Genomic DNA, 27,724 nt, shown 5'->3' on the forward strand with positions numbered 1-27,724 from the left:
CATCACACTAAAGCCACGACTGGTCCAGCCCACAGTGGTTGTTAGTTGAGTTTCCTGCAGGGAGCTGGCTCCCAGCTCTTCCTCAGAGCCTTCATATGGCAATATTCAGTTTTCATGTGCTTCCAGTGGTCTGTGACCAAAGATTCCCTTGACTATGGCACTACCCTAAATGGGGGAGCTGGGGTGTCAGAAAATGATGTCCTTTCTTGTAAAGAAATGCCCCAAGATGTGGGAACCATCTGGACTTGGCAGGCTGCTCCCAAGGCATTTGCTGCTTGTTTACCTTGGGACTGGCTGCCCCTGGCAGTTGTTGCCATCAGCCTTTCTTATCTGTTCTTTTCTATAATAAACACTGGAGCAAAGGTTTGGAATTAGTCACTTCTGAGGCACTGCCTGCCTCCCTTTCCAGCTCCTGTCTTATCCTCTCGTTTTTGTACTCCTGAGCTTTTTGCACTTCATTCTGTGCCTCTTGGTTTTCCCCTCATCTCATGGCACTGAGATAGCAAAGAGCTCTTTAAAATTCCTGGGAGGTGTGTCATCCCCAGGGCTGCAGCATCCCAGGAAACTGCTGCCTGGGGACAGCTGTGTGCACTCACAATGCTCTTGCTGTGCTCTCCAGAGATTTTTCTAGCTTGATTTACCTCATCCAGTGGGTGAATTTGAGTTTCTGACTGATGCCTGCTCAGTTCAAGAGCCCACAGAGGCAGTGTCAGGATCCCAGGAGCATTCCAGGGGCCTGGCACTGTGTGCTGCTCTTTGGTGCAGCATTAACCACAGGGCAGCCTGTGGTTCCAGGGAATGCAAACACAGAAAAAGCACCTCCAGAACACAGGTGTGTGGTCCTCATCTGGATTGAGTAATTTGAGATCGTAATCTGGAGACTGAGTGGCTTTGCATCCACTTACAAATTCCCTGGTGGTGTCTAAGCATTGTCCTGGTGTGCTCTTGCTTTTTGCAGCACTGTGGAGAGGCACCGATGGACAGCCCAGGGTGCAAGGATTTCCCTCCCTCTCTCTCTGGTCTCATCTCACATTAAAAATGCACAGAGCTGTGTATTTCACTCAACACAAGAAAATTCAGTTCCTGTCTGCCCTTGCTTTGCCCATTGAAAGGCAGCCATGCTCCCCAGGGCACAGCCTGCCAGGTGAATGCTCTTGGTGTATAATTTATGTCAGTGCTGCCTCTGGAAAGGGCCAGGATGGGAGAGCAGCCCATGTTCATCTCTCAGCAGCACAAGGGCACACACTGGGGATGCAAATCTGTTAGATTCTGTCTGGATTTACTTTGGTGGATGCCAGAACATGTCATCCACCCCTTGCCATAATATTCCCTTCTCTTCTATGCCATTATCACCTTAATGATTTATAACCAAAGGTGGAAACTTCCACTCTGGATCTGTCCCTGTGTTAGGATGGGTTTCTTGCAGTGGGTGGGGGACTCATTGTTCCTGTTTGGGGAAGGATTTGCTGATTTTTGGCTGGAGAGGATTGCAAACAGCATCCCTATGGTGACTGTGACGTGCAGGAGAGGCTGTAACCCTTGTTTGGGCTGGCAGGGGGCTGCCCTAAGGGCTCACCTGTGGGGTGTGTGGGTGAAAGCCGTGCCCCACAGCTCCTTTCCTCAGTCCATGTCTCAGGGGTGAGCTGAATGCAGCTTTCCCTGCCCTGCAGGGCTCCCAGTGCCCATCTCAGGAGCGCTGCTGAGAGCATCCCCTGCCCTCCCTTAGCCCCTGCTCCAGTGAGGGGAAACCTCCGTGTGCTCCACTAGACACCAAGCAAACAACCAATAAATCTCCTATAAACCGGGAGTGAGTTGTTTTGGTTACCAGGGAGATTGCCAAGTGCAAATTCAACCTGAAATAGCGATGAGCTCATCCCTGGAGCAGCCGGGGAAGGGAAGGGAAGGGAAGGGGCGGCAGCGCCAGGAATGCCGGCGGCTCCAGGGACATTTGGATGCTCTGGGAGCCGCTCTGCCAAACAGCTTTGCCTTGTCAATGAGAAAGTGCAGGGGACGCTGAGTGGAGCTGCCTGCTGAAACAGGGCTTTCACAATTCCTGGAAGTGTGGCAGTGACATTCCTCGTGGGACTGGAGAGCCTTGGGGTGGGCTCAGGTGCTGCAAAGGTTCTTCTCTGCCATCTCCCCTGTTCTGGAAGCTTCTCCCTGGGAAAGGATTGTGGGCAAACTGAGATGCTTGAGCTGTAGGTGAGGGTTGGTTCTCAGCAGCTGTTTAGGCAGGAGCACTGAAAGGCCAAGCCTCTCCTGCTGCTGCTCCAGGGGCTGCATCAAGGGCTTTGAAAAACCTCACCCTCTTCTGCAATACACCTGGGGCAGGAGATGGAACATTTGGGCTCTGGCATTACTTTGCCCTGAAATGTCCCCAGTTTATGCAGGTCAGGATTGGAGTTTTGAAGTCAGCTGCTGCCAGGGCACTGTGGGAGCAGGGATGGCATTTCTGGGATGATGGGATGTCATTTCTGGGATGATGGAGGGGGCTCTGGTGGAGTGCCAGCTGTGCCTGAGAGAGGCAGGATAAGGAGACTGTGCTGCTCTCAATCCCTTGGCAGCCCAGAAAGGGCTCCTATGTCACCCTGCCCCTTTCTCTGCTAGGACAGATGTTTCCAGATGCACTCCATTCAATGGACTCACATTTTCTGTAGAAGTACAACTTTTAACTGGAAAGCTCTGTCTGTAGGAGGAAGCACTGCCTGTCCCTCTGCACATGGTGCTGCAGGGGAGAGGCTGACAAAGCTGTGGCAGTGGTCTCTGCTTGGATTTTGTTCCCCACTGCTGAATTATCAAATACATGAAGTTGTGTAGAAATATCTGAGAATATCACCTATCTTGATGAAGCAATGCATGAGCCCCTTACCAGAGGCCCACTGATGGATTTCAGCAAATCTTTTAGGACATAATTACCAGTAAGTGAAAACAGGGAACAATTATCAACAGCACAAATGCAAACAAAAGCTGAGCCCCTGAAAAGTGATCTGTGAACCTACTCACATGATGAAAAAACATGATCCTTTTTTTGGATTAACTTCATAGCTTTCTGAAACAAGGGATGGAGGCTGCATCTATAAAAAGAGATTGGTTTCAGCAGGGGTATTTTGTATTTTGGAAGTCTTTTATTATAATTTTACAATCATGAGACATCTGTAAATTATGTGTTCTTGCAAGTCCCTTCCAGGGCTGTAGGTGGATTTTTTCCAGCTCCTTTCTGGAGCCATGTGGGAAATGCTTTGGTGACATGACCCCAAAACATGACAGGCAGCTCTCAGTGCCGCCAGTGCATTCAGCCATCAGCTCCAGGGAGAGGCTTCAGGAGAGCCTGGTGCTTGGAGCAGTCTGGCATTTGAAAGAAGGGGATTTTCATGTGGGGACTCAGAGCTGAGCGAGATCTGGGTGAGACAGATGTGAGTTCACCCTTTACAGCTGCAGGGTGGGCAGTGCCCTGGTGTGCCTGGGCTGTCCCAGGGGCTGGCCTTGAGTCCATGTCACCCTGCTGCATGGCACACCATGTGTCCCAGCCACCAGCACCCCAAACTGCCCAGAGCTGAGCTGGGCAAAATGCTGGAAAACTTTGAAACCTACAGATGCCACATGGAGCGTTTTATTTTCTGTTTTCAACACCTCTTTGGAGATGAGATGCTGCTTATCTGACATTCCTTTGTGTCACCTCTTTTCTGTGGATGTAGCACTGGATGTTAACATTTGGGAGCAGGACAGGCATCCCTGCAGGCCTTCCCTGTGTCCTCCCCCAGTGTTTCACCCTCTTGGTACCAAGGTGTGTTTGCTGTTTGGCTGTCCATGGGTGCCTAAACCCACTGATGCTCTTTGCAGATCCAGGACCAAGCCTAACCTTGCTCAGCCCTGGCAAGGCTCCTACCAGGCTTCCTTCTGAGAGTTTGTCTCAAGGGGTGAAACTGTACCAAAGGGACAGCAGAGTCCTTGCTGTTGCAGGAAAACCCTCCACGATTTGGAAACCTCACCCTTTCCCCATTGTCCTGCACCATTCCCAGAGGGATGTGGTGCTTGTGGGCTCTCATGAAATGCAGTTGCACAAGCTGGTTTTCAAAGAAAGCAAACCACTCTTTCACATCTGGTTTAGCTTTTTGACAGTTTTATCTGGCATTTGTGTGCAATTAGCACTGCTTTTCTCACATGGAGCCCATCTCTAATGGCTGGATGTGGGCAGTGGTTGCAGAGCTTGCAGTGATTGTGTTGAGAAGGGCTGTTTCTCTTTGCAGACTGTATTGCTCATTGTCCCTGAATTTATTGTCTCTCTGCTACTTGAGAAAGAAAAAATAATTTTTGGGCCTGAATCCATCCCAGAGCAGAGGATGGCTTAATCAAACACACAAGCACTTTTACCAGCTCCAGTTGGTTTATTTCTGTGTTTAAAATCAAGCACTGCTTAAAGTATCTCACTTCTCTTTTTCTGAAGTTTGTGTTTAATGAATGTACCCACTCACAGGCTTTGCCCATTGCTCCAAGAGGCAGCACTGGTAGAAATGCAGTAGCATGAGAGCTGCTGTGAGACACTTGGCAGAGGAGAGGAGCCCTTCCCTTGGCTTGGTGGAGGGGGGAAATGAAGGAATTAAATTTGGCAGTTTCTGTAACCTCACCCCCCACCCTCCTTTGGCCCAAGCTGTCTCCTACTGAATACTGATCTTAATGTTTCCAAGACACAAAAGGAACTCAAATTTTGCTAGGTTACCAAAAAACTGGAGTGGGAGTATGCTGGGGAGGAGAATTCCCCTGCTTCCCTCTCCGAAACAGCAGATCCCTCTCTATCCTGCAGATAATGATACTCAGCTGGGATACCACAAACCAGGGCAGGGCTTTGAAAACCATTCTGGGCTGGGACTCTGGCTTTGGCTGAAATTGAAACCTAACCCTGATGAAAGATTTAAAGCTATTTGTTCCTTTTTTTTTTTTTTTTTTTTTTTAAACATTTGAGCCTATGTTTTCTAACCAGCCCCACAGGTAAAACTTTCCTGTGCAGTCCTTGCCTAGCTCTGATCTGACATATTCCCAGAGAGACCCAGGATCCTTATCACTTTATGAAAAATGAGATTTACATTCCTGTATCACACAGGCACTTTGAAAATATTATCCCTGACTCCAGATAAATGGCTCATACATTTTAATGCCGTTATTAGAAATTGAATTGACAACACTTATCCTCAGTGGAAATTGCTCTGCAGCTCAGGGGAAAATGTACAGAGAGCACTGGTGGAGACTTCAGAGAGCTCTTGTTATCTTGAGATATGTGTGCTGCTGGTGCAGTGTGTCTGCTGAATGAAAAGAGCAAGGTTTGATCTTTACCAGGAAAAGGAGAAAGCACAAGTCCAGGGGCTGAGACAGCAGTGGGGCTTCAAACATCCCAAAGATCTTCTGGGCTGAAAGGGAGAGCAAAGTGCTGGGGAAACAGGGTGTTGCGGAGATGTTGCACACAGGTGCTTTATTTGCTGTCTTAGTAAGTGTGAGAGAGTGAACTGCTGGGTGATGCCTGAAACTGGCACTGGGTGAAGTCTGCTGGGGTGCTCAGGTTGGTGACAGAAGCAGCAAGGAACTGCAAGAGGGAAACCCACTCAAAAGAGGCTGCTTTTAGAACAAAGTCTTTAATGGTGAATAAACTTGCAAGAATTGGCTGATGTCTTCTCTCTTAGGGGATGTGGCCTTTGACATCAAATCTCTGCAGCCTCTGAACTGGGAGCTCCTGAGAGTGAAGGGAGGAAGGGGGACACTGGCACAATACACAACTGGCAAAATGCTCAATGTGGTGCCAAAGCAGCACTTGTGAATCTGAAGCCACTCCAAGGTGCAGAGTTTCCACTTTTCCTGCCCTTTTGTGCAATGTGGCCCAGGTTGCCTGGCCTTTGTGGTGGGTGTTGGGGTGCCAGGAAGTTGACTACTTCTTCCATTTTAAACTGCACTTATCTGAAGCTGGAAGTTATATCTAACCTTCCTAAAAGTAGAGGTTTATGAAAATAACTCTTGTCCTTAGGCCTTGCTGGAGGAGACTTTCCAGCTTTGTTTTTCCTTGTAAAGAATGCTCAGCATATGTCCTGACAATTAGTCAGAGTGCCCAAAAATACCCATCAGCCCTGCAAGCTGATTCCTTCAGCTCCTGGAGCTGAGACAGACACAGGGTTATGCACTGGGGGGCTTTGGGAAAGGTTATTTTTAAAATGGCCACATAACAAGGGTGATCTGGTCCTTCCAGCCACCAGCTCTGGCTAACAACTGAGGATGCAGACAGCCAAGTGTTGATCTTGCTCGAGGGGACTGTCCTGCCCAGAGTGTTGGGCTGCTTCTCCTGCTAAAGCATGTGCCAGTGCTGGCTCTGCCAGCTCTAAATCAGTGCTGAGGGCATGGCCCTGTGGCCTGTGCCAAGTTTGGGCAGTGCTTTGATGGTGTGCTGGATGCCAGGGAGTCTTCCCAGCTGGCATGCCAATGCTTGGAAGGGCACGTCCTCATCAAAGAGGTGGCCTGTCTTCACCCTTGGCCAGGCAGCCCTTTCCTGAGGGCTTTTGCTTTCCCTTCTCTGACCACCTGAGCTGAAGTTTTCTATTCTCAGTGTCTCTCACGTGCTGAACCACTGGAGAATGTTTTGCCAGAATCACAGTCCATCCACAAACAGCCCTTTCTTCTCCTCCCCTGAAAATCAAGGTCTGTAAGGGGAAACACCAAGGCTCCTTGGTGCCACAGAGCACTGCTGGTGTGGGGGTTTGGTTGGCCCCTGTCCTGTGTGGGCAGAGGATGGAGGTCTGCAGAGCCATCTGCCCAGCAGCTTCCTGGGGATGTGGTATTTTGCTAGAAAGCACTTCCAGGCTTTGGAGGAAGAGCTTGGGCAGAGCCTGCAGCACCCACCTTGTGAGTCTTCCTTGCTGCCAGGTCCTGTTGGATGAGCACAGGAGGGTGTCAGGGGATGCTGGAGAGTGTGTGTGTTGTGGCTGATGTCTGGGTAGCTGCTAATCTCTGTCTCTAGTGGCTAGATTTCCAAAGAATGACCCAGCTTTCAAACAGTGAAGCAAACCAGTAGCTGAACTCCCTTCCATGAGCTCCACAGTGAGCTGTTTACCCTGAGCACTGCCCAGCCAGCTGCTGTGCCCATGAGAAGGAACTGGGAGCTACTGGAAGTGCAGAGAGCCTGCTGGACACTGTGAAATATTATTTCAGTGATGGCTCACTCACTGCTTGGTGAAGCCCTGACATGAGCATTTATTGTGTGGGCATGGCAGGATTATATTGCTGTGCCTGTTCCTCACACCTCATCTGTCCTGGGAAAGATTGCTGTGCTGCCTGGCTGGGTCACTCTGGTATTTATTTGACAGGGACTTGAGTAATTTTTCTCAGCTCTGAAGCCAGGGCTAAGCCACAGGGGGAAAGCTGTGACTGGCAAATATCTGCCTCATGTTTGGCTCCATTGGTCATTCCCCCTGCCCATGAGTGTAACTGAACTTGAACAAAGAAAGACCTAAAGGTGGCCAAGATGGCCCTAAGGGGCTCCATTGCCCCAGGTGTGAAGCTTTGGGGTAATAGGCTGGGGAATAACTGAGTTGTGGTGTGGCTGGTTGGCCCCATGGCTCCTCCCAGGACACATCACCTGGCAGAAGGGACTGAGAACGATCACAGCACTGCTGGCTGGGTCTGTGTGACACAGTTGTAGGGCTGCTGGGGAGGAAGAAGGAAATGCAGTATTTGAAGAATTTTAGCCCAATTATGAGCCTGATGCTCTTATGAGGCTTCTGAATCAGACCAGTCTTGGCAGTACATGTGGCCCTGTCTCCCAAGAGGAGTAGAGAAAGTCTTTGTCTCCCCTCAGGGTTGTGTGACCTCCATGGACATGTTCACACCTGTGGTCTTCACCTTGCAGTCCATGAAGGGGGCTGTGGACAGCCTGCTGAGCCTCCAGCCCACTGCCTGCACACTCACAGCAGAGGGACCTGGCAGACAGAGCTGGGAAGAGAATCATGGCTCACGTTTAAGCAAGTGCATTTAAAGACTAAGACACCTGTCTTTCTAAGAGATTTTTAAAAAGTCTTCAGCATTTTGAGGCTGTTCCTTTTTGAGTTTGCACTGAAGGTCTAAATCTAACTGTTGGGACTACAGCAGGCACTCAACATCCTTGGTGCTGGGAGATGCAGCCTTGGCATCTTATCTGTAATGCAAGAAAGACGAGCAGGGATAGGAGGAAATTGACTTTATTTTGAAATTGATTCAAAACCAGCTCTGCCCAGCACCTGCTGCGGCCTCTCCTCTCCCCAGTCTTCTCTGGAGCCTGGGGCTGCCATGGGGCTGTTTGATGCCTGCACCCCACCCCACTGGCACAGCCAGCATGGGGAGCAGGAGCTGAACAAAGCCTTGGGACTACAAAGCAGCTCCTGATTTATGCACAGACACTCCCCCAGGCCCCAGTGTCACTTGGCTCCCAGCAGCAGTGAGAGCTCTGCCATGTCAGCAACAGGTGAAGGGCAGAAGTGCCAGTCAGGAGCGTGTGTAGAGGGGAGCCACAGAGCAGATGGCAGCAGGGAAATAAATTTGGAGCTGCCACAGGAATAGTACTGGAAACAGTCCAGCCTGTGGATGGAGGCAGATGGGGAAGGACTTGGTTTATATCTCTTCCTGGTTTTTCTTTTATTCAGATGGGTTTATTTCCAGCTCTGTTATCTCTGACCATTCCTTCCTATTACTACATCCTTATCCCTTTTTTTCCCTCTCTTCTTATCCTGTCTTCTTTTCCGCCTTTTGTTTCTACTCACACTCTATCTGAGCTCCTGGATGTTGCCCACCCTGCATCTGCTTCCTTATAAATCTATTCCAGATTCCTCTACCCCTGCCTTCAGAGCTGACCCAAAAAACTTCCCTTGGTACTGAAAGGCTCAGCTCAGTGCTGTGACCCATCTGTGACCCAGCTGTGAGCTGGAGCTCAGCCTGGAAGAATCCTGCCTTTGGGACATCTTGCCACTTTCCTTCTCTACTGTCCCTGTGAGCTGTTCCCTGATGCCTGGAGTGTTCATTCCCCTGTCCCTGCAGTGATGTCCTTGCTGGTTTTGCTCTGGATGTGGGAACATCCCAGCTGTCTCTGCCTTGTGCTCCTGTGAGTGCATGTGGGATGCTTCAGGAGTGCCGAGGCACATCCTCGTACACAGAGCTGGATTTGAGATTTTTTGGGCATATTTTGGATACTTCACATAGAAACTGTCCAGATTTGAACAGATGAGGTAGAAAATTCCCATTGTGGTTCAGGTGTGAGCGTGTCAGGCAGGGTGTCTGGCTGGGGGGACAGGGACTCTCATCCCCTGGCAGTGCACTCTGGCTGATGTGCAAACACTGCCCTGCAGTGCCTGCTGCCAGTGCTGGATACTGAGTGCTTGGAGAGCTGGATCAGCCCCCAGTGCCAGTCCTTGTGCCAAACCTGTGCAGCATTTCTGTGCCACTGGGGACTGCTGCCTCTTATGTCTCTCTGATGGATCAGCTACAGCTGCTAAGATCTTTTCCTTGGAGAAAGCTGTATCTATGTTCTCTCTTCTTTCAAGCCCAACTCTCTTACTGGTAGTCTTCCTGCAAATTTTGTCTTTATACTAAAACAAAGAACTGTTTTTTACAAACTGTTTTATTTCTGCCTCAGAAAAGGCAAGGAAGTTTATAGCTGAGATCTGTTGGGCAGGAGTGCTTTGCTGTGGGAAGACACACATGTAACCTGAGACATATAAAACGTAAAAAAGAATTGATCTGCCCTCAGGACAGGAAGGGTAGGGAGCAATGTGGGACTCTGATTTCTGGGGAGCCTGGTGAATGGCAGTGTGCTCTTCTGTGCAGGTGCACTGTGCACTGCCAGCAGCATGTATGGAAGCAGGAGGCACAGCATTACTTTAGGAGGTGCACAGGTGCTCTGCTGCTGGTATTTACTGCTGCTTTCTTTGATCATGGTGACTAATAGTTCATCAATGCCTGACTTAGAACAGCTCTCTTTAGGAGTTTCTGCCTGTTGAATGACAGCAGGATGTGTGAGCAAGCTGAGAGACCCAGACCTTTTCTGGCAGGATTCTTAGGGCAAGAAAATACTCTGGAAATCACAACGTGAATCATTTGTTTATCCCAGTGGATGACACTATGGCCCAGCCATGCTGCTCTGCAGTCAGACCCCTGGGTGGGATCAGTGTGTCCAGGGCAGCTCCCTGGAAAACATACAGGACAGGTTTAATGTTAAAAACATGACATCCCAAGCCTGCTGTGCCCTGCTGTGCACTCAGTGGTGTATTTGTAGCACTCTTCCCTGTGGGTGCCTGTTGTACAGACAAGGGCTCAGGCAGGGCTGGCACAGCTCCATTCTGGGGCACCCTCTTTTTCCTGAAGGTGTCTGCTCCTTGACACGTTTCATGGGGCATTGATGTCTCTCCTTGGCACTTGTGCTACACCTGAAGCACCTCTGTTTAATCACCTGGGCTTGTGTGGATGAGGAGAGTCTTAGGAAGGAAACGGGAATTGTGCAAAGTTATCTGGCTAAAACCAGGCAAGAAACCAAGAGCAGCAGTAAGGTTGTTCCATTCCTGCTGCTGGGCCAGGAGGCCAGAGATTCAAACAAAATGGCCTTTAATTAAAATCTTCTCTGGGGCTTTGCAGAGTGAGCTGTGCCAGGGAGCTCCATAGGCAACCACAGGTCTGGGTCTTGCTCCTGTTTCTTGGCCAAACTTTCTCCCTCTCTTCTCTCCTCCAACCCAAGCATGTCGTGGTGCTGTGGACACACGTGTGTTTGTGCACATAAGATGACACCCAAGTGTCCATCCCTGCTCTTCCCAGCCCTCTGCAGTTCCAAACTGCTGCTGGCTGCAGCCACCTCCGCTCGGGGCGTGGCAGGGCTGGCACCACAGAGACTCTGCTCCATCAGCCAGGATGGGAGCCAAGGCTTCTGCTGGGAATACCTGGGCATTCTGGGGAAAGCAGGAAATGACAACTGGGTGAGAGGGTGCCAGGGCTTTGTGTAGGGAGCTGGAAAGGAATGAGAATGGTTAATGGTGCAAACTCTACGTGCATTGCCAAAAATGAACTCATGTCTGTAAATATTACACTGTGCACAGCAAGATTAGAACAGGAAAATACCAGTTGTTAGAGTTCCTGTTGCCATCTGAATTATGCAAACAATTTGCTGCAGTTTATAGATGAGCTGGGGCAGAATAACATTGGGTTTTTCCTCGCCAAAGTGTTTCAGTGCATCAGTATTTTAGCACATTTCCCAGCCTCAGTCTGCTGCCCCAGTGGATCCATGCTGAGGTCTTTGGAATGGCTGTCAAGAGTGGCCTTTTCCAGGCCATGTTGGAAACTTGGAGATGTCAGGATGCTGGTGAGATGCTGAGCTTGTGGTTGTGCTGCCTGGGGGGCTGAGATGGGTGTGAAGGCTCAGAGACTCATCAAGGCCAGTGCTGAGGCTGGAGACTGTCCATGTGTGGCTGAGGAGCTCCTGGGAAGAAGAGATGTTCCTGGCTGGAGCAGGGCTGCTCTTTGGAGACCAGACATCACCACCATGGGCTCCCTGGAAGGAATGATAAACATTGGCTCTTCCCAGTGGCTGTCAGGGAGGTTCAGTGACTTTCCCACGGCCGTGCAGTGCGTCAGTGGGAGGCAGGATTAGCAGCTGGGCCTCCCTGGCCCCCGGCCCTGACCATCCCCAGCAGTTGCATAACCCAGGGTGAGTGTGGAGCTGCTGCAGCCCGGGGGTCCCCACAGGAGGGACCCCGAGCCACAGCTCCCTCTCCTCCTGCTGTGACTTGGGTGGAAACAGCTCAGTGGAAGCCGTGGAGCTGGGATCTTCCTGAGAGCTTTGGGGACACCTGAGTCCAGAGGACAGAGGCATGAGCCAGTGCCTCCAAAGCCATGCTAGATGCTCAGAAGCCCCATATCATCACACCCATCTTTCTAAGTGCTGCTCCTCAGGGATTTGCTCCCTTTGAGCAGTTAATGCTGTGAGCTTCCTCAAGGAAAAAGCTGGGGAAGGACCAGGAATGGCAGTTTTACTGGCAGTGAAACTTCAGCGTGACCTCCATGTTGAGAGCAAATCCAACCCACCCATGAATGAGTGTGCTGTATTCCTGTGGGCTGTCAGCTGAGTCCTCTGGGGTACAGCACATCCTTTCTGGGCCAGACGACAGCCCTGGCTGGCTCCTGGGGCTGCAGCCCCCCTGGCCCCCACAGGGCTGTGATCACCTCTTCCCTTCAGTCATGGCAGAGCAGCGTTCGTGCTGGGTCTGTAATTTAGCTCAGGACTGCTACGAGACACAATCTCACTCTAAAGCCAAGGCCAAATAGTACCAGCATGGGGTCAAGTTCATGAGTTCATTCTGCCTTTGGGACTAATTTGGGTGCTGAGTAGCTGGGCAGGTATTTGACTGTTGCCTGCAGAGACCTAGAGGTCTCAGGATCCTATTCTTCTCCCTCAGATCACCTAAAATGGTAAGAATTTCCAAGGGGGATTAAGGTTGAGATCTCTGGGGAGGGGAGTGGACATCTGGTAGGAGTCCTGTCCATATTAATAGCCTCCATTTAAATATATGTTATCAAATGGGGCAGCTCCTTATCAGCTTGTGAACTCCATTACCTGAGGGGCTGCTGGTGACTTTGGGCTGCTGACCATGGCTTTCCACAGGCACACAGGTAAAGTGGCTGTGCTGCCAGGGGTTGGGGGAGTACACCTGGTGAATGGGGAGGAAGGTCTTGCTAAAAGACTCCTGTGCAGAGAAATAACTTTGAAAGCAGACTGAAACCTCAGCAGTCTGCAGATGTAACTCCTGATGGCAAATGGGCTGATAAGAGTGGGAGGCTGGTGCTGGAGCACAGTGCTGGTGGTGGCCTCGTTTGTTTTGTAAAATGCATTGGATTTTAAATGTTTTTGTATCTGCTGCTGTGGGAAGGCTGGGGCTCAGCTGATATTTGAGCAAGACGTGGTGAAAATGGGGGACAATTCTCCTTGCAGCAAACTTATTGCAGTGGCAGAGGGGAGACCAGAGTGTAAACCCAGATGGTTTGCTCTGCTCTGGTTGCAAGTTTGTGGTTAGTCCCTCTTCTCTGTTTATCTTTTAGTTCAGATGGGCTGAGCCTTACCAGTGATAGGAAATGTTAATTTTTCCATTAACACTGACAGGAATCTTGAGATCATATTTTACATGTCAGGATGGGTGTCTTCCCACCCTGACTCATTCCTCTAGCCCTGCAGCTGAAGACAATCAGAAGCTCTTTGGGAATTTCAAAAGCCTATCTCTTAGCAGCTGTTTTTGTGCATATCCAGGGTGCATTCACAGCTCTAAGCACAGAGGCAGTGCCATTGTGTCTCTTGGTGAGACACAGCCCGGAGGGTGGATGTGCTGGGGACAGGGTGGGCACAGCTCCTGTGGCACCAAACTCAACTGCTGCACACCAGGAGCCAGGGGTGCTCCTGAGGCTTGGGAGCAGAGAGACTCCTCAAAGCTGGGCAGAACAGGCACACTTTGCTGCTCAGCTCCCTGCTCACCTTCCCACACACCTGAGGCTGCTTGCACAGCACGTAACTGCTCGGGATTTGCTGGTGGGATGCACATACATGTTATACAGGGCACCACTGTGAGTAAAATCTGACTTCTGTGGCATCATTTGATGTGAGATGTTTAACTTCAGCCCACAAGACTGACCAATGCTGTAGCATCCTTCCATTACACTCCCAGCTGTGTTATTTTTTCTTTCTCGTCTTCCTCAGGGGATGTCCCCTGAAGCAAGAACACACAGACTTGATGCTGTGCTGTGATATAAAATGCTGCAGGGTGTTCTGAGCAGATGATGAGGTTGGACTGCTGCTGCCAAACAGTCACAGCACAGTGTCTGATCCTGCAGACCACTGGGAACCTCAGGGCAGCTGTGGGGTGCTCAGGAAGGGGCTGGACTCTCCAGAGCAGGAGGAACTCTCATTTTGGCACCTGGGAGCACCTGGGTGTGAGAAGGGCATCCAGCTGCTGAAGTGAGGCAGAGCAGTGCTTAGCTGGGAACACAACAGAGGAGTCTCAAAGGACAAAACTTAATGCAGCCACACAGCTAGTTACTGACCAGGATTTGTTTTCTTTTGAAAGGTTGGGGCTTTGTTGCTTAAACTCTGCCTGAAATGCTCAGCCTTACTTAGGCAGTGGTGCCTTGTTAGCCCTCACTGAGCTCTGCACTGAGTGCCAAGGCAATCCCTGGGGAAAGTGTTTGCAGGGCTGGGCCAGTGACTTTTAATAAATGGCATGTCCCTGCTTCCCTGGGGAACTGTGAGGATTTAGTAATGACTGGGATGTGCTCACACATGGTGGCAATAGGACCGTAGGGAATGTTTTTGGCAAGTGCCTGAGGAACTTGGAGCTGTTCTTGCTCTAAATAAAGAAGCTTTCCTTTTATCAACAGATTAATTTTTGAATTATAGAGTATGAGACTTGCACGTGCCCCAGCCTGGCACTGAGAGAGCACAGCTCTGGCATTTTCAGCCCTCCCAGCAAAAAGGACTTACAAGAGATTTCTTCTCTTTCTTTTCTTGGGCTTTGCAAATGTTTGTTGCCCAGGGCATTGTGCCAGTGCAGTCCTGAGTGTCACTTTGCATTTGGGATTAACAGGACGCTTCTTTTAAGGGTTTCCCAGGTATTTATAGCAAACCATGCGACCTTGCACAGAGGAATGCTGAGAATAGTAACTCAGGTGACAGAGCAGGGCTGCCAGCACTGATCTGAAACAGGCAGGTGTAGCCAGTGCCTGGCAGAGTGGGGCTGTGTGCTCAGTCTGCTGATAAAAAATAAAACTAATGTAGAATCAAAAAGCTCTTTTTCTTCCATATGCAACTGTGTGTAGGGCAGAGGGTTAACAACTCCAACCTCATCTTCTTTCTTAAGTGGCAGAATAATCTGTAAAGTGTCAGTACAGTCTCTCTGGTTGTGTTTAGAGACTACACTTCAAGTTCTTCCTTGGTGGTTTATCACATTTAAACATATTCCCCAGAGACATTAACACATAGCCTGTGCTAAGTGCTTTGCTTATCAGCCGTGCTTCAGCTTCCTTCCCTGAGTGCTTTGCTTCCATTTATTGTGCAAACCACTGTGATGCTGCTTTGGCTGAACTGGGATGAACCAGCCCAGGGTGATGCAGGAGCCCAGCAGGAGACAGTGGTTGTGTGGGTGCAGCAGTTTTTGTGGGGTGGCAGTGCTTAGGTCTGTACCCTTTCCATCCCAAAGCTGGCCATACTGCAGGGTGCAGCGGTGGCCCTGACCCTCAGTGTCTGCTTGGTGTTGGTGGCCCTTGGAAGCCTCTGGGGCCCAAGTGTTTGAGGTCTCTGAAGGATTGAAGGTGTGGCTGTCCAAGGGCTGTTTTTGTGGAGTAGAAGATGCTTTCAGGGGACAAGTGGCAAACAGGCACCTCTGTGGTCAGGTAAATGTTAGGGTTGTATTCCAGTGGGTCTTTGTGCCAAATACCCTGATATCTGAGAAGGCCACTGGCCTGGCCTTCTGCCCTCCAGCTGTAGCCAAATCCATCAGGGAGCTACATTTAGAGAGCCCCCTGCCAGGGCTGGTGGGATCCCTTGCTTAGAGCAAGATTCATTTTGGGAAGTATGGCTGCATTTTCTCCATCTTATTGAGGGTCCTCTAGGCTATTTAAGGATGGGCACATTCTGCGTTTCCCCCTCCCCCCAGCTGCCTGTGCTTGCTGTTTTCACCTGCTTCTCTCCAGCAGAACAATCCTCTGCACATGCCTGGGAGGGGGAGTAGTTCCAGCCTGTCCATGCTCTTCCTCTGCTTTCTAAATCCCATTCTATGGCCTCAGTGTCAGGCTGGCATGGGGTTTGGATCAGTGCATGTCCTCAGGGTTTTAGATTCTCCTGGGGCCAAAAAAGAGACCAGGCTGTCACCTCAGAGATGCCATAGTCTGGTGTAAAGGTACAGCCACAGAAACTTGTGCTCAAGTGACTTCCCAGCTAAAATAGCTGCATGTACTGCTCTCATTTTCAGCACAGCAATGTGAAAAGAAGCACAGAGGTTCAGTGCTCTGGGTTTTAGTGGTGGTTTGGTGAGTGATTTCCCTGGTTTTGGGTTGCTGTAGCACTGTTGTACCCCTGGTGTGGATCCCTACCCTGTGCTCAGCATCTGCTGGATGGGAAGGGATGATGAGGGCACTGAATAAAGACCCAAGGAAGTGATGATATTTCCATGCACCCCCAGTGTACCCCCAGTTTCATAACTTGCCTACTTTTCAGACAGTAAAGACAGGCCAGAGTTAATATACCTGGAAGCTCTGGAAAGTTGTACTGTGGGGACATGGTGCAGCTGGAGGGTGAACAGGTTATTTAGGAGACAAATAACTCCAAACCCATGACCTGCTGCCAAGCAGGCTTTAGAAATACATTTATTTTTATACAAAGCACAAGAAATATCTGCTCTGTTTACCTTCCATGAGAGGGGATAGGACTGCTGAGGAAACCAGCTGTAGGACACTAAATGAAGCTGAGCTCTGAAGTGTCCACAGATGTTTGCTCCATTTGGGGAAAATAATCTGGTGGTCCCAGCACAGCTGCTGCTGGCCTGGAGCTCCACTTTGCATACACTGGTGGCTTCCAGGGCTCTGTGCACCCTACCCTGGGTGGGCTGGTCCTGCTCCTGTGGCTGCTGTGGGCTCTGGACATGGCACAGGTGAGCAGAGCCCACCAGCGCCCAGCACATTTGCAGGGGCAATGGGACCCTGCATCTTCACTGCACGCAAGGGGACAGAGGTGCCTCTCCTGGCTCCAGATCAGGAGTTCAGGGATGATCGTGCTGAGGGCAGGAAGTCTGGAAAAGCTGGAAGCAAATTCATGCCCCTGCCTGTGTACCAGAGGCACTTCCTGCTGTGTGAGATGGCACAAGGCTGAAGCAGAAGCTGCTGGCACAGCCCAGTCTGGGGGCTCCAGCCTGGTGTTAATTTGCCTGTGGAGCTGCAGAGCTGCTGTGATAAATGTGTCTCACATTAACAGGTGATGTGTTACATGGGAACACGGGGCTGTGCTGCTCCCTGAGCCATGCTTTCAAGATTATGTGTTCAGGCTGAAAGCAACCCTAAACCTGAGATCAGGGACATTTCAATACCATTTGCCCTGGGTTCTGCAATTGCATTTCTTCCAAATAAAACCCACCTGCTTGCAAGAGCTCTGCAGAGCTGGTGGTGGCTCACATAGTTTCCATGTTTCCCAGCTGTTTATCTGTTTCATTTGCTTGAACAGGTACCTCAAAGGCCCTTGGTGTAGTTGTCAGCAGGACATGACATCCCCTGGCCTTGCCAAGGGATTATTTCCAGACCTTGGCCCCTCCACAAAGTACAATTCCTACCAGCTTGGTCTCCAGGCTGCCTCTGTCAGTTTTAGGGGCAGGAATAGGGCATGAACAGAGCCTCCACCTCTGCTGCAGCCTCCCTATGTGAAACTTCTCTTTAGGGCTCTCTGTCCTGCTCTCTGAAATACAAATCCTTCAGTTTGTTCAGGCCCTGTGTTATTGAGAAGGTGACAGAGGAGATAGTGTGAAGACTCTTGGATTTTAAAGCATGCAAAGAACAATGTGAGTCCCACTCTTCCCGGGCCCAGATGAGGCAGATGCTCTGCTGTGATGGCAAAGTGTTCATGTACAACTCCTCTGGCTTTGTACCCAGCAGGGTTCTGGTGAGGCTGGGCCCTGTAGCTGATGGTACATCTGGAGTTACTGGGGTGGGCAAGTGTCCATGAAAATCCTGTGAGCCTTAGGCCTTAACGGCACACCAAGAGCATCCTGCAGCCAAGGGTGAGACCAGCAGGGTCCCACTGACCCTGCCTTGTTGTGAGGGGTGACACACCCTCTCTGCACCCCAGAACCCCTACAGTTTTGGTGTATAAAGGCACATTGTGCTGGGCTGGGAGCAGCACAGCTGGAATGGGCACTGTTGTTCCCCTGAGCTCTGTGAGGAACAGGTTCCAGGGTAGCCCCAGGGCTGCGTGGGGTGGTCCAAGGTGAGGCCACGTGATGGAGGCAGCAGCAGTTTGTGTGGCCTGACTCTGTCCTTCCCCTCCCTTCCTCGGTCAGGAAGAGAGGACATTTCCTGTTGGCAGTCCCTGCTGCCAGACCACAGCCACATTTCCCATCGGGTTGGTGATGATGCAGAAGGTTCAAGGCTGTGTCCCTGTGTGTTGGTTGTGCAGGGAAATGGGCTCTGCAGTGCTGGGGCTCTGGGGGCACCAGAGGCAGGGATGGAACTGCCTCTATGGGACTCCATGGGCTTCTGTAACTCTTGTATTCTCTCCCTGGAAGTGCTCCAGGCCAGGCTGGATCGGGCTTTAAGCAACCTGATGTAGTGGCTGGCACTCCTGCCCTTAGCAGGGGGCTTGAAACAAGATGATCTTTAAGGCTCCTTCAAACCCAAACCAGTCCAGGATTCTCTGAATCCTGACAGAGCCCTTGTAGCTCCTTGCAAGAGTGTTAGTGGCTTTTGCTGAGGAAGGGTGCATGAAATGGAGGGAGCCATTAGCAGGAGACTGGGAGTGCAGGAAGGAAGGGGTGTCTGGGGAGAAAGTGTGAGCCAAAGTGGAAAATCCTCCAGTCATGATTCCCCACACCTGCTGACAGCGCCCTGGCCGTGGTGGAACATCAGACCTTGGCAGAGCCTTGATGGTGTGAACTGAAAAATATCTCTCCATGGAGGCAGACGTTTTTCTTGTTTTTTTGTTTTTTTGTTTTTTTTTTTTTCTTTTTTCTTTTTTTTTTTTTTTTTCCCTTATGATTTTATATGTGAAAGCCTGGTGAAAAGAGGCAGCTGGAAGCTGCACAACTATCCAGCACAAAAGGCCTTGGGGGGCTGCAGCTGGCTGTGGGTTCAGGCTGAAAACATGGAAACAATTCCACTGTGCTCATGTTTGCTGGTGATTTCTGCACACAAGTGATGAGGTGCCTCAGCCAGGCCCTCACTGAGGCCTGCAGTAATGAACTAAGGGACTCCCAGGGAGTGATCAGGTGTCATTACCCTTGCTTGATGTGCAGCATGTAAATAAACCAGCCTAGCATCCTTCCACTTACCAAAGGGATGGGGAAAAGTCTGGTTTGGGATTCTGCTCTCCTCAATTGGAGCTCCTTTACCTATCAAGAACCCACCACATGCTCATTCCTGAGCCATGTTCCTCCGACTGATCCGCACAGCCCCAGGAGGCTGGAGCAGCTGCCAGGGCCTCAGCGCTGTCCCCTTATGGCTGTGCTCCTGCAGGGCCTGGCAGCTACACCATGGGCACCATGTCAGAGCTCTTCAGTCAGGGCCTCAGGGCTGTCCCTTCATGGCTGTGCTACTGCAGGGCCTGGCAGCTACACCGTGGGCACCATGTCTGAGTGTTTCAGTCAGGGCCTCAGGGCTGCCCCTTCATGGCTGTGCTCCTGCAGGGCCTGGCAGCTACACTGTGGGCACCATGCACTTCAGTCAGGGCCCCAGTGCTGTCCCCTCATGGCTGTGCTCTTGCAGGGCCTGGCAGCTACACCGTGGGCACCATGTCGGAGCGCTTCGACTGCCACTACTGTCGGGACCCCCTGCAGGGCAAGAAGTACGTGCAGAAGGAGGGGCGGCACTGCTGCGTCAAGTGCTTCGACAAGTTCTGCGCCAACACCTGCATCGAGTGCAAGAAACCCATCGGGGCCGACTCAAAGGTCAGTGCTGAGCTCCTTGGTGGGTGAGGAGGAGAGGCAGAGGCTGGTCACCCTCCTGTTTTCTCTGGTCAGGCTCTGAGCAGCTCTTAGGAGTCCTCTGGCTGCCAGCTGTGTGCTCATCAGACAAAGAGCAGTGCTGGGGTGTGCGCAGGGGTGCTCATGGTGGGCTACTTGGGCACAGGATCTTATTCCAGGGTCTAGATCCAGCAACATGACCTGCTGCAAATGCTGAATTGCCCTGGAAAGAGCTGCAGGGAGCAGGCCTGCAAAACTCATCTTCTGGGCAAAGCACTGAGGTCTGATTTTTGTCAGATGCTTTTTGCTTCATGATGGAAATCAAGAGTTCTTTCTGTATATATATTTTGAGAGCAGTTGGATGGCAAGATGGCTCTGCTGGGTTTTTTACCTTGTATTAATTTATAATAGTATCTCTGATGATCAACACTCTAATACCAGGCAGGACATGAAGAAATACAAACTGCAAATATCTGCAAGCCTGGTAGTTGCGACTGTTTTAATCTCCACGAAAACTGGAAATTGGTTTGTTGCTTATGTATGGAAATATGATGTTATTTGAAGTCATTAGCCTATATCTTCAGGGCCAGATAAATGTTTATGGCAATAATAATGTATACCTGAACTAGAGGGAATGTAAGAACACGAGAACTTGCAGAACCTCAAATCTCCAAGCTGTTGGTTTGAAGTGTCTTCTGCCCCCCTGAAAGTTCAAAGTGAATGTGATTGTGTCAGTGAGTTTGGTTAAATGTCCTTCCCTTAAGTGCTTGAAGAGGAGCTGTAGCCCTACCCACTGAGTCAGACAAACTTATGAACAACAAATCTGTCCAGGCTGGTGAGACAGGAGCTTGGCTTTAGGGCTGCTCAGGGGGAGAGAAAAGCTTCTCACTCCATTCCTCCCTCCCTTTCTGTTCATTGCAGGAGCTGCATTTCAAGAACCGCTACTGGCACGACAGCTGCTTCCGCTGCTTCAAGTGCTACACGTCCCTGGTCAATGAACCCTTCATGCTGAGGGAGAACAACAAGGTCTGGTGCAGCAACTGCACTGCTGCTGAGGATGCACCCAGGTGTAAGGGCTGCTTCAAGCCCATTATTGCAGGTACTGTGCCAGTGATGGGTCTGAGGGCCATGTTCTGCTCCAGGGCATAACCAGGGGGGTTTATCAAGGGGGTTTATCATATTTATATGTGGAGGCTGCAGTTAGGGGTTTGGGCAACAGAGTGGAAGGCTGGAGCACCTCAGAATAGTAAATTTTGATTGTTGCTCTCACTTGTCCATTTTATTCAAGTGTTGAAAGGCTGCTTTGCCATTAACTCTCATGTGGATAATTAACCCTCATGTCAGTCTTACACTATTTCTACCAAAAGCTTTGCTCGGTAAATCAAGGTTCTAAAAGGCTCAGGCAGCTGGTAACTATTTTAAGAAAATCTAGCAAGCCCTGGCTAGAATCAGATACAGAAATTACCAGCTCATCCCTAGTCTGCATTCCTGGAATCCTGGGCATAGCTATGGACAGGTCTTGCCCTCAGATGTTACACTGCACAGGGGGAAGGGTTTGCCATAAGCCTGAAATCTCACAGGACAAGTTATTTTTATCTGTTGTAGGAGACCAAAACGTTGAGTACAAGAAGATGGTCTGGCACAAGGATTGCTTCACCTGCAGCCAGTGCAAGCAAGTGATTGGATCTGGGAGCTTCTTCCCCAAGGGTGATGACTTCTACTGTGTCTCCTGCCATGAGCACAAGTTTGCCAAGACCTGTGCTAAGTGCAAGAATGTAAGTCCTTCCCCTCTGCAGAGGTAGCTACCAGAACCAGCCCTCATGTGCCTTTTGGGAGCTGGGAGGGTGAACCAGCAGGCCAATCATGCTGAAGCTGTACCAATGCCGATGTTTCCTGTGCAGTACAGGATCTGGGCAGGGGTGGTTGGGTTAGCTGATGGCAACACTGCAGAAACCAGGTGATACCAGTCCTGCACTTGCCTTGGGGTAGTTTAGGCTCTGTAGTGGTACTGAACATTCAAGAAGTGAAACAGTAGCTGTTTTACAACTTCTGCAATTGGTTAGTGTGGAATTTCAGTTACTGCAGGTAAAAGTATTACAACAGTGCCAGGTATGTGGGATTTCAGGTTAGAGGGACTCAAGTGCACTGTTCAATTAAATTTTGATGCAAACTTTGCAAAGATCCTCTCCGTGACAAAGCTTTCCTACCCTACACCCCTTGCATGTGTCACCTCTATTGTCCCCTGCTGATTCTAAACCACATCTCTGCTCCTTCTCTCCCAGCCCATCACTTCTGGAGGCCTCACTTACCAGGAACAGCCTTGGCATTCCGAGTGTTTCATTTGCTCCAACTGCAAGAAGCAACTGGGAGGGAAGCGCTTCACAGCTGTGGAGGATCAGTTTTACTGCGTTGAGTGCTACAAGGAGTGTGTTGCCAAGAAGTGTGCTGGATGCAAGAATCCTATTACAGGTATGCTGGCTTAAATGCAGCTCCAGGGCAGTGGGTGCTGAAGGTCAGGACAGTGATCCCCCAAAGACAGGGAGCCCAGGGAGGGGTAACATCAGAAGCAGCTCTGGTAACCCAAGCCCAATCCCAGCATTTTACATGTGATCTGACTGTGAGCCACGTGCTTGTGCTGGAAGGAGGCTGAGCTGGTAACTGAGCTCTTCAGCCTCTGCATGTCTCAAATTTACCTCCTTCAAAACTCCCCCAACCAGAACTATTCCCACCCATATCTTAGACTGGGACCCTTAAGTCTAAAATGATTGATGTTTTACTGTCCCAAAGGGACGTTTGTAGCCCTTCTGATATATTTTACACTTAAAACTCACTGGATGACAAAGCTCAGCTCTGAAATGTGGGCACTGTCCTGCCAGTCCCACGAGGCTCACATTCCATCCTGCATTTTAGAGCCCACAAGTGTCTATCCCAACCTGTCCTTGCTCCACATCTCTCCTTGACTGCTGGAGAAAGGAGCCAAGGGAAAAAGCTTATTGCAGAAACAAGCCATGCAAGCCTTATGCTTGTGTTTCTTATTCAAGAAACATCACAAGATGCAACAAAACCGTGGCTCAGTTGCCACATGGGTGTTTCAGGCAGCCCTTGTGGCCTGCAAGCCCAGGGCAGCTCTGGGGGCACAGCACCAGGCAGGGCTGGTTGGGGACAGCCCGGCCAAGGCAGCGCTACTATCGCCGTCCTATAATTGTGTTCTCTCCTAGCAGGATTTGGAAGAGGAACCAGTGTGGTTAACTATGAAGATGAGTCCTGGCACGATTACTGTTTCAAATGCACAAAGTGTGCCCGTGGGCTGGCCAACAAGCGCTTTGTTTGCCATAATGGAAAAATTTATTGTGCTGAGTGCCCCAAACGACTGTAAATGAGCAGATGTAAGATGGATTTTAAAGCCCTGCTTTCCCAAACAGCCCTGGTAAAAGAGCAGGTTTTTGCATGTTGAGAGTTTTAACTTTTTCCATTTTAGTGTAAGAACTAAATTAGCCTCAATATACTGGGTTTGACTTTTGAAGCTCTCGCAGTACAAAAGCATGTAGCCTTGCAAAAATCTAACCTTGTTTCCAAGTAGCTCCTAGTATAAAGGCTTGAAATGCTGTTAGATTTAGAGATCCACACACTGCATCACCTGTGTGTGGCTTAAACAAATCTAGTTTTAAACTTATCTGGTATGTGATTAAGCTTGGCACTTAACTGAAGTGGGTTTGACAAGGCATGCACCTCCAACAAAGAGATGCAAAGATTGCATGTGGGATCAGAGGGATCCATTATTATGCTTCTACAAGTACAAATACACAACAAACACTGCACCATTAATAAGTAATAAATACCTTAGCTTACTCTACAACACCACATTGCAGCACATGTAAGGAATGGCTTCATCTTACAGATAACAATGTTTTGGCAGTGACATTTAGCTGAGTTAAGTTTCCATAAACTTGTTTTAGTCTTGATTTCCGTGTGGTTTGCCTGCAAGTTTTCCTCATCAGCTTTTTTTATATCATTGTTTAAACAAGGCTGTCTATGTATAATTATTAATCCATTAACAAGTAGTAAATCTTTCACCTACAACATGCACATGCATTTACAAGTGCCTTAAAAATAGCTCATACAAGGCTAGCTCTCCTATCATGTCAGTGTATGTTTAGTGACTGAATAAAAGTGAAACTAGTGCCTGCTTGGAATCCATAGTCTGGAAATTATTTTTTTTCATTTTAACATCTTATATGATTGACATGTCTTAGGGCTGAGCTACTGAAACCAAGTCTACTACATTGATACTGGCTAAGTAAGAGTCAGCTGTGCTGTCATTGCACCCTTAAGTATCTGAGGACTAAAGCAACAATTTCCATGAACTAATTAATTTTTTAAATATATAACTGACACTGGACCATCTGCCAGAAACAGCCTGTGTGAAAAAGCCCTTTGGAGAGCATATGTACAGCCACTGTTCATGCACAGATCCACCACGCTTCAGCAACCTGAATGCTGGTTTAAGGAAGTTTTTTTCCACAGTAGTGAAATACTTTATCAACTGGATCTGCTCCAGCCATTCCCTTTCAACAATTGATAAAGAACCCTTGCAAGAAAACGAAAAGGCAGTGCTGCTCCACTGCTGGACTCACCCTCACAACACAGAGATGCTGCTGCTGCAGGGGAAAGGCAAAGGCTGGCAGGGAAAAGCAGGTTAAAGAATCCCTCAGTTCAGAACACACCACGAGCACGGACAAACACAGCAAGAGCTGAGGGTGTTAGTGCAAATCCCCTCCCAACCACACAGGCTGCTAGTGTGGGAATCTGGAGCAGTTAGAGCAGCACCAGAGTGCACCCCAAGGCAGGTCAGCATGGCAAGGGGTGGAGAGGCCTAGTAAGGTCACATTTAACATTACAGAAATAAAGCATTGTTCAACTGCAAAGTTTATTTAACTGTGCACACGTATTTACACAGGGCTGGATCAGGCCAGCCAACAAATCTCAGCACAGAAAAATATCGGCATCTTTGTTAGAATGATTGTCTCTGCCAGAACAAACAGCTATCATACAAAAATACAGTTCTCCTTTCACCTAAGGCACTGCTCTAAAGTCTAAAACAGTTCTACAGGATCTCTGAACAGCAAGAGGGAGAAGGCTGAGGGCTCCTGTTGCAGCTGAGGAGTCGAGGGAAGCACAGCTGTGGTTCCAGCACTCCCACTGCACACACAGCTGCTGCTGGGCTGCACCACTGCCACTGAGGGAACAGCCAGTGGCTTGGAGCAGGTTTTGAGACAGCTACTTTTAAAATAATGACCTATCCAGTCTATCTGTTACAGGAGACAACAAGGCTGCATTATTACTTTTAGTAGCAATTTTCAGAAGATGCTTCGTTAAACTCTTCATGCTGAAAAAAGCAGGCAAATTCAGGTTAAATAGATTATTTAATGCAGGCTTTAGGGGAAGGGAAATATATATGCAGTTTGCAGCCACTGTTATAGAGCTGGAACTGGAACACTTGGAATAACATGAACAAAACATGACTTCAATGGTCTAATACTGTTATGTACACAATAAAATAATACTTCCATAAGTGTAGATAAATAAGTAATTCAAAAGGAAAACATTTTTTAAAAGCCTAACACCTTAAACTGCACCAACAGACAAATCCAGGGACTCAACATTTTTGTAATGTATTAGAGCACATGCTGAAAAATGTTTTGATGTTTGCCAATAGATTAAAACATATTAGTGATGGTACAACACTTGCATTTTGAAACTGCCAGTATTTTCACATTAGATAATAAGGGATTTTTCTTCTCCATTCAAAATTGAAGATACTCAATTTTGCATTTTTAAATAGCACATGAACCAACAAGCAACAACATATTTCTAGACATTAAAAAGGGAGTTCAGCTTTAACATACACTGAGTGAGTCTTTTATTTCATCATTTTAGAAATATGCAAAGTCTGCAGCTAAGTGAGGAGCCTCCAGTGGCATGTTCTACATGATACTGATATGAAAATAATAATAAAAAAAAAGACTCAATCAGGTTACTGTAAAGTCTGTAAAGGGGAAACAAAGAATACTTGAACTTGGAAACTTTATCTAACAATTAGCTAAACGAACAAAAAAAGAACATTAGCACAACAGTTTCCCTGAAATGTTTCAAGGTGCAAATTAGAAGTTTGTCATCCCTCCCCTGTTGTTTTTTGCAAACTTGAAGATGGATAAAGGTAAACAAGCAGCTTTTCAAAACAAGGCCTTCGGTACTTGAGAAAACACTGGATTACTGAAGTGCAATCAGATTATTTCCAGGTCTCTAGTGTTCACAGTTCTGTCCAAAGAGCAAAGAAAAGAAAACATTTAACCATCATAACTGTGTGTATGCCACATGCATCCATCATCACTGTCAGTCTACATCCAGGAGTGAGCACAGAACCACGTGGTCACTTACAGTCCAAAACCAGCACAGTAGCTTTTCTTTCTTTTTACAGGAACATTAGTTCTCAAAGTTATGTACAGAATTCTTAAACTGTATTACATTTAAAAATTTTCAAGTTCAAAATTAAAAGGCCACACTTCCTTCACTAAAAAGTTAATGAGTCTGCTCACAAGACAAAGTGAACAGCAGAACCACAATAATTTTTTCTATTCCCATGGCCCTGTCTGGTGTGGCCTCAAGGGAAGCCCCCATCAGGGGGTGCCCATGGAACTCAAATTCACAAGACGCAGAGTGACAGAGGAGACTCAGGAAACAGCTCAGTCTAGGAAAGTGCTACACTTTAATCAAAGAAAGTGCTACACATCACTGGAAGGAAATGTGGATAGCAAGGCTTGTTTTTCCACTAGCATTCACTTCAACTGATCACACAGTCATTTATCCCATGGAAAGAGATCTCCTGTGAAAACAGCTCTTTGGGGTTTGGCTCCAACACCAGAGAAGTCCAGTCTTACATAAACTGGCCTCCTGAAGCTTCTCTGACACACTATGCACTGTGCTGCATCAGGGCTTGGCTTCTCAAGCACATGAGGCTTGAGATGCAGCCCTGCCTCTTTCAGAAAATTCAGAATATTTTGTGTACAGCTTTACTACTCCTAACACAATGTAACACAACCATCTGTGGAACTTCAGGTTTGTGTTACTTGTCTCAGTGAAGTGAAAGACCGTTCTACAGTAAGTAGAAAGGACAGCTAATACACTGCTAAGAGACTGAAGAGACCTTGTAAGATCACATAGGTCAGCATCAAAACCAGAACATGCCTAGGAGTGAAGAGATCTGGTGTGTAGAGTTACATCAGACACCTTTTAAACTATTTTGTATCTTCAAAAGTAACATGTGCCATTTAACATGTCTTAGAAAAACCTTAATTACAACACATGAGCTTCAATGCTGTTTGGAACTTCACAAGGGCTCAGCTGTGTCTTTGGAAGAGCCTTAAGGTTGGGCCTTATCAAGCCCCTAAAAAGGCATCAGTTGGTGACTCCTTTTGATAGAATTCAAGTTAGAAGCACTAAAGAAAGAGCCTTCCCTCCAGTCTACACACTGGAAAAAGTGCCTTGAAAATATGAAGCTGTAGTTAAGGCAAGGAGAGCAAAATGCAAGAAGGTGAATTGCCTAGCCAGGGGAAGGGACAGACAGGGAAGTCAGCTTGGATTACCTGATGAAGCATCTATAGGTTTGGTCAATGAATTCACTGCACCATCTTCCTCAAAAGCCAATTTGGGACTAGAAGGTAGTGTAGCAGCATCATTCAAGTTTTGATTACAGTTACCAGCAGAGATGCTGTCCGAGCTCAGTTTGGTTGACTTGGAATGTACTCCAACATCAATGAACTCCTCAAAAGTCCAGGAACCAGATTTCCCATTAAGATTCTGAATAAGTCCAATTGTATGATCAGCTTCATGAACACCCAACTTCCCCGAGTCATCAATAACCACTTCTTTTGCAGGATGACTACAAAAAACAGAGAATGGAAAAATAAAAACCTTGTACTACAGTTTCCACATGTTTAACCTTTACATTGATTCCAGGACAGATAATTAACAGTCTG

At 48.6% G+C, this 27,724-nt stretch overlaps 2 protein-coding genes across 4 annotated transcripts in view; one reads left to right on the plus strand and one right to left on the minus strand.

Moving 5' to 3' along the window:
• FHL1 (four and a half LIM domains 1) overlaps nt 1–23,881 on the plus strand; it is a 29,157-nt gene extending 5,276 nt beyond the window's left edge. The window contains exons 1-6 of one of the 3 annotated variants that reach the window (XM_058814337.1): nt 12,526–12,657; nt 19,492–19,673; nt 20,610–20,787; nt 21,294–21,463; nt 21,971–22,157; nt 22,907–23,881. In XM_058814337.1, coding sequence (XP_058670320.1) covers nt 12,636–12,657; nt 19,492–19,673; nt 20,610–20,787; nt 21,294–21,463; nt 21,971–22,157; nt 22,907–23,064 — 897 coding nt within the window. In that variant the 5' untranslated portion in view covers nt 12,526–12,635 and the 3' untranslated portion in view covers nt 23,065–23,881. Of the gene's footprint in view, nt 1–12,525; nt 12,658–19,491; nt 19,674–20,609; nt 20,788–21,293; nt 21,464–21,970; nt 22,158–22,906 lie in introns of those variants that run through there. The other 2 variants (XM_058814338.1, XM_058814340.1) reach the window with 2 other exon arrangements.
• Nucleotides 23,882–24,541: 660 nt separating this feature from the next.
• The window catches only part of MAP7D3 (MAP7 domain containing 3), a 42,682-nt gene continuing 39,499 nt past the window's right edge, over nt 24,542–27,724 (minus strand). Inside the window, exon 20 of the mRNA XM_058814336.1 lies at nt 24,542–27,627. Coding sequence (XP_058670319.1) covers nt 27,318–27,627 — 310 coding nt within the window. The 3' untranslated portion in view covers nt 24,542–27,317. The remainder of the gene's footprint in view (nt 27,628–27,724) is intronic.

Source organism: Ammospiza caudacuta, chromosome 14 (genome assembly GCF_027887145.1).
Source record: "Ammospiza caudacuta isolate bAmmCau1 chromosome 14, bAmmCau1.pri, whole genome shotgun sequence".
Lineage (NCBI taxonomy): Eukaryota > Metazoa > Chordata > Aves > Passeriformes > Passerellidae > Ammospiza > Ammospiza caudacuta.